At 58.7% G+C, this 6620-nt stretch overlaps 1 protein-coding gene across 2 annotated transcripts in view; it reads right to left on the reverse strand.

Annotated features, from left to right (window-relative positions):
• The window catches only part of EXD3 (exonuclease 3'-5' domain containing 3), a 79365-nt gene that overhangs the window by 52061 nt on the left and 20684 nt on the right, over positions 1-6620 (reverse strand). For both annotated transcript variants that reach the window (XM_049632520.1, XM_049632512.1), the window contains exon 4: positions 205-269. In XM_049632520.1, coding sequence (XP_049488477.1) covers positions 205-269 — 65 coding nt within the window. The remainder of the gene's footprint in view (positions 1-204; positions 270-6620) is intronic.

Genomic DNA, 6620 nt, shown 5'->3' on the forward strand with positions numbered 1-6620 from the left:
ATGGCCCACTGGGTCCCCTGTGCTGTGCGGAAGCCGAATGGCGGCCGCAGGCCCTTCCCTCCTGCTCTGAGCCTCAGGGTTCTGTGTCTACCAGTGTCTCGTGGGTGTCACCCCAAGCCCCAGCCCCCACGTGTCTGCCAGAACATCCGGACAGGGCGGCCCACTGAGGCCAGTGGAGGGCCCGCAACCCCCATGCTCACTCACCTGCTGCAGCTCTCGCGTGGACCACAGTGTCTGCAGGGCCTGCCGGAACAGGAGTGGGTCCTGGCCTGGGGGGACGAGACAAGGGCTATGCAGAGTCCACCAACACCCCCCCACCTTTGATCAATGCCTGGGGGCTCCCCGCAGATGCCAGCCAGTGCCCGTGGACTCCGGCCAGAGCTCCCCACTGCCCTTCCCTGTGACGCCAGCCTGGCCATCCTGCAGTGCTCACTGGGATGGGCTTCTGCCCACAGCTTGGGGCAGCCCAGGCTTCATGTTTCAGCAATGGTGGGCTGCAGGTCTCAGACTGACCACATCGTGTGGGCAGGGAAGGGGCATCGGACCCCAGGGCCAAGCCCACAGCACTAACCATCAGGGCATGCCTGGTGGGCCACCGCGCCCCCACCCCTCCATGCCATGTCACAGCCCACGCCTGTCCACTGCCCACCAAGTGTGGCCTCCAGCCCCTGCTGAGCCCCTAAAGTGGTCCCGGCCTCTGCCTCCCCTGGCTGCTCCCCAAAGCCTCCCCACCCACAGCCCTGGCCCTCTCTTGCTTGCCCAAGTCTCCAGCCCCACCGCAGGACTGCTGGCCGGGGCAGGGATCCCACTGGGACCCTAGGCCCCGGGGAAGTTGGGGTTACCTTCATGCTGGAAAAGGGACTGTGCCCTCAGACCAGGTTTAAGGTCAAGGTCTGGGAAGGTGGCTGCCGCCTGCTCTCCGCTTTGGGAAAGAAAGCGGTCTCTGAGTCACCCACAGCCACCAGCGCCCCCTGGCTGCCTCTGGAGGGCCCGCCCCACCTCTGCGGCTACCTGCCCTGGGCCTCAGGGCAGGGCCACCCTGCTCAGCCCTTCCTGGCTCCCCACGGCCTCGCCACACGAGGCCACGGAAACCCCTTTTCTCTGTGCAAAAGCTCTGCTGCCGACACCCGGTTGCCACTGACCCTGGCCTCCCCAGCCCCGCCAGAACCTTGCAGAGCACAGGGCCCAGAGGGGGCGCCTCGTTCTTTCCTCAAGAACCATCAAGGCCATGTGGCTCAGAGGTGGGGGGGGGGGGGTGGTGTCACTAACAGATTCCATAGGTCAAATCAGGGGGCTCAAGAGCATGGGTGGCTCACCCGCAAATCTACTCAAGAATCAAAGAGACAAGAGCAACCCACTGGGCTCCTGCAGAAGACCAGACGTGGAAGGAAAGGCGGGGACACCTGAGCCCAGCCCTGGAGGGCTGCCCACCTGAGCACACAGACGCAGGGACCAGACAAGGCAACAGTGGTCAGACTCAGTGCACAGCACGGGAGGAGGGATACGTTGGGCGCACTCCAGAAAGCAAGGCTGATCGACCCATGGAGGGTCCACCACTGTGGCTCGTTAATGGGATACGGGGAAACATTTCGTAAAACAAGCATTTCGTAAGAGTAAATTCTATTCACGATTTAGGAAACAACTCTGCAACTAGACCACAGGCAACTTCATGACCCAGAAAAAAAGATGTTTATAAACAAAACCCCTCAGCAAACATAGAACTTAATGCTGAAAGCTGAAAGCAGACCCCCAGCGACAGGGCCAACAGGAGGGCACCCACTGCCCATTCAGCACGGCCTGCAGGCCCCTGCCGGCTCAGCACGACACGAAGGAACAGTTGACGGCACAGAATTTGGAAAGGAAACAATAAAGTCAACACTACTCTGACAAACTCTGGTCTGTCCACAAGCGGAATGCGACTCAGCGCTAGAAGAAATGAGCGGTCAAGCGAGAGAGGACACGGAGGGCCCTCAAACGCACACTCCTGAGCGGAGGAGGCCGTGTGAACAGGCCACACGCGGCAGGATCCCAGCCCCGCGACATTCGGGAAGAGGCATGGCCATGCAGGCAGTGACGTGACGCCGAGGGAGGCCGTCACAGTGGACGCGCATCACCATGCACGTGTCCCAGCCCACAGAGCACCGCCGCCAGGAGGGCCCGAGTGCCCACGGGGGCTCTGGGCGATGGCGGCGTGTCAGTAGGGTTCATGAGGGCACCACACTGGCCGGGACGCGAGAGGCTGTGTGGGGCAGGGATATGGGAAATCTCTGTAACCTCCTGGATTTTGCTGTAACCCTGAAACTGCTCTAGAAAAAATAAAGTCTTTAAAAGTTAAAACAAAACAACAACAAGAAAAGACACTACTGCTCACTGAAAACATAATTTTGTGGAGAGCCCTGAAGAATCTGAAGAGGTTCCTCAGTGGACACGTTTCTGCACGGACGCTCACCACCAGGCCAACAGGAAAGTCCACTGTAAGCCAGCAAGTGGAGACGGGCATCAGAAACAGTGGGGGCGCCTGGGGGGCTCAGTCAGTTGGGAGACCGACTTCGGCTCGGGTCATGATCTCGGGGTTTGTGAGTTTGAGCCCCACGTGGGGCTCTGTGCTGACAGCTCGGAGCCTGGACCCTGCTTCCGATTCTGTGCCTCCCTCTCTCTCTGCCCCAACCCACTCACATTCTGTCTCTGTCTCTCTCAAAAATAAATAAACATTAAAATAAAAAAAAAAAGAAAAGAAATTTCAAATAAAGGTGCGCCTGGGTGGCTCAGTCAGTTAAGCTCGGTTAAGTCAGACTTCGGCTCAGGTCATGATCTCGGGGTTTGTGGGTTCGAGCCCTGCGTCGGGCTCTGTGCTGACAGCTCAGTCTGGAGCCTGCTTCGGATTCTGTGTCTCCCCCTCTCCCTACCCCTCCCCTGCTCACACTCTGTGTCTCTCTCTCAATAATAAACAAACGTTTAAAAAACAAAAAAAGAAACAGTGACAATGGCACAAAAAAATTCAGATTTCTTTGGATAACTCTAACAAACGAAATTCATGCAAAAAAGCCATAAAGCATTGAGAGTAAAATTAAAAGGCCTATTGAAGAAGGGCCATCCCACACAACAGACAGTGTGAAGTTGTCACCTGTCCCACAATGAACCATTCTGCTCCAGCCCAAACAGCGGGCTGGGTGTGTGTGTGTGTGTGTGTGTGTGTGTGTGTGTGTGTGTGTCCACCTGTCTTAACCATCCACCCAAATCACAGCGAGACAGGACTCTGACCCCACCCAGCCCCAAGCAGCACCCTAGCTAAGGCGAGCGGCACTGGCCCGGAGAGGGCAGGTGTGGACCAGTGTAAAGACCTCAAGTCAGAGCTGGGCACACACAGGACCCGATGTGTGACCACAGTGGCCCCAGGAACTGGGTAACCCTATTCAGAGGACCCTGGAGCATCTCCTGGCCTCACACCTACAGAAAATCCATCCCCCAGTTGTAGATCTGAACGTGAAAGATAAATCGGGCCTCTGGGAGAACATCTTGAAGACCTTGGGCTGGAGAGGTCTCCCAAAGAAGTCAATCACATAAAAGATTCCCACTGATCAGAAGGACCCTGCAGGAACTGGAAGACGGCTCTCCTGTCTGGCCTGGTCCTGCCCTCACCGGGGGCTGTCTAAGGGCACAGCCCTGCTCCAAGCTGCTTTCCCAGCACCTAAGACCTGGGCCCCACTGGGAGCTATGCCCTGGACATGCCCCCCGACTCGGCCCACACAGCTAGACCCTGCACATGGGCTGAGAGGCTACCATCGGTCCCTCCCAGGAAGGGAGCACATTTGACTATGCTCACGGCTGTGGTCTGGGCCTTGATGGGTGCTCCACAGTGACCTCGATGCCAGGGCCAGGCGTGCACGGCCACCAGCTCAGAGTGGCCTCAGGGAGACCTCTGGAGGGGACCTGAGGCCGGTCTGGGTGGGGTGAGGCATGGCAAGGGCATGGCCTGGGTGGGCGCAGAGTTATGGGCAAGATGCAGGCAGGGGGTCAGGGAGGTCCCCTAGGCTGAGGGGGGGGGCTCCCAGGCTGATGCCCATCCAAAGACACAGAAAGGGAGGACTTGGGAGGTCTCTGTCTAAAGGGTTAGATAAGCAAGCTCTGTGTCACTCTGCAGAACCCAGGGAGGGGCCTGTGTCCCCACTGCCCTGGCCTAGGGATTTAGGCAGGAGGCTGGGGCCTGGGAGGGCACGTGGGGCCTGGTGCAGAGGGGCCTCTGCCCACAGCCTGCCATGACCTCCGCCTCCCCACCCCACCCCAGGCCTGGATCCGGGACCCGAGACAGATGGCCTCCGGCCTATACCTGGCCCCTGACCCCATCCCAGGACCACGCAGGTGGGGGCAGGTGGGGGCCTGTATGCAGGGAAGACACTGAAAAGACACTCAATCCCCAGAGCCAGACCTTCACCCCTGCACCCTGGGCTGCTTCTCCCGGCCAGGCACATGGGCCTCACTGGCTATCCTGGCCACAGCCCTCCCACACACGTGCCTGGGGGCCACAAGGCAGCCAGGGACTCGGGCAGAGGCACGGGGATGGCCCACCTTCTGCCCTGCCCCCTCCCATCCCTCTTCCCCGGTGCCCACTGGACACCAAGAGCTGCCGGCTACTTCCACTCGTGAGGTGGCCGACAGGAGGAAGAGGGATGCAGGGACAGGGACAGACAGGACAGACAGATGCCGCTTCATCTAAAATGCCACTGAGTCTAAGCTACCTCAGTGGCCTTCGCTTTAAGAAACAGACGCATTCCAGAAAACGTGTTCAGCTGCCATGCCAACTGCCAGGAAGACCCCTACTATTTTCTATCACGAAGCTGGTGTTAAGGAATAAAATAAATAAAGTGGGTGCTTTTTATCGCTGGAGTCGGGGAGATGAAGTTCAGAAACCACAGCTGGGCGTGACTGAGCTGGGCTGCGGTCTCCGTGAAGCCACCTCTCCTCGGACACTCGGTCCTCCTCGGAAGTCAGGGACCTGGATACACAGCTGCGCTCGGGTCAGGGTCTGCAGAGCTCCAGTGCCCACCATGCCAAGCCCAGGCCACCCCGACCACACCTGCCCTCTCTTCAGGTGGCCTGGAAGCCATCGGGTCATCACGGTGTGCACCCCCGCCCCCAGGACGGCTGTCCTGACCCTGTCGGCCCTGAGAAAGGGCCACAGCATCAGGCCCCGTCTCATCTGCAGACCTAGAAGCACCTCACAAAGGCCTGTCTCTGGGAGGCCAGCCCGTCCCCTCACTGCCCACCACACCACCTGGTGCAGGTGCCGGCCCCCTCTGCGGCAATGTCCACGTGAGTGCTGGCGGCAGGCGACATCCCACCTCCCAGGACGGGGGCTCACGGTTCCTCTGCAAAGCTGGGGACTGCCACTCTCTCCAGTGCACCTGTCTGCCCCTCTCGGTCCCTGGTCCCAGGTTCCACGCTCGTCTGGGATGTGATGGTGGGCCCAGCCCCTCCCGAGCGGGCACCGCGAGGGCAGGCGCCAGGCCAAGAGAAAGGGCGTTCCTCAAAGCTCCCAAATCCACACCTCCTGCCCGGCAGCCCCTCGGAGGCCCCCAACGGCACCCAAACCCCATGGGCAGGGTGAGCTCTCCGGTGGGGGCCGTCCCCATCTGGGAAGTGGGGCGAGAAGGCCTTGTTATCTTGCCTCCTCCGACAAGCCGTGGGCCCCCAAGACAGACCTCGCCTGTCCTCAGCACAGGGCCCCTAAGCGCGAGGCCGGCGAACAGCCGTGGAAGTCAGGACGAGCCAGGGCGTCCACACAGACGTAGGCTCTCGCTGTCTGCGACAAGACCACACAGCTTATGGGTCCACTCGGGTGAGCATGTGATCCACACACAGAAACTACCAGACTTCGAGGGCACATTAGAGAATCTGCTGGAAGAAAAGATTCTACTAACAACAGGGATTTAAAATGACGGCACAGCTACTTGTAAAAACAATGTGGAACTGGGCGCCTGGGTGGCTCCTGAGTTAAACTTCTGACTCTTGGTTTCAGCTCAGGTCATGACCTCAGGGTTCCTGCGTCCGAGCTCCACGTCGGGCTCTGCGCTGACAGTGCGGAGCCTGCTTGGGATTTTCTCTCTGCCCTTTCCCTGCTCTCTCTTTCTCTCTCTCAATATAAATAACATTAAAAAAAAAAACAACAACTGCGGAAAATCAAATTTTTAAAAAAAAATTTTTTTTTTTTAACGTTTATTTTTCAGACAGAGAGAGACACAGCATGAACGGGGGAGGGGCAGAGAGAGAGGGAAACACAGAATCGGAAGCAGGCTCCAGGCTCTGAGCCATCAGCCCAGAGCCCGACGCGGGCCTCGAACTCACGGACCGTGAGATCGTGACCTGAGCTGAAGTCGGACGCTTAACCGACTGAGCCACCCAGGCGCCCCGAAAATCAATTTTTTAAAAAGCACATCTAAGAAGAAAAGACAGCTAGGAAGGCAAACCCTGTCCTTGAGGGGCGTTCCCTTTTTTATGGCTGCGTAGAAATTTACCCTAAACCAGTCATTTCTTACACTCACAGATCCCACAGGCCAGGAGTGCTGGCACTGGGCTCTCAGAGAAAGGTCATTTTGATTTCGTCTGAATGGGGGGGGGGGGGG

The sequence above is a fragment of the Panthera uncia genome, chromosome D4, assembly GCF_023721935.1.
Source record: "Panthera uncia isolate 11264 chromosome D4, Puncia_PCG_1.0, whole genome shotgun sequence".
Classification (NCBI taxonomy): domain Eukaryota; kingdom Metazoa; phylum Chordata; class Mammalia; order Carnivora; family Felidae; genus Panthera; species Panthera uncia.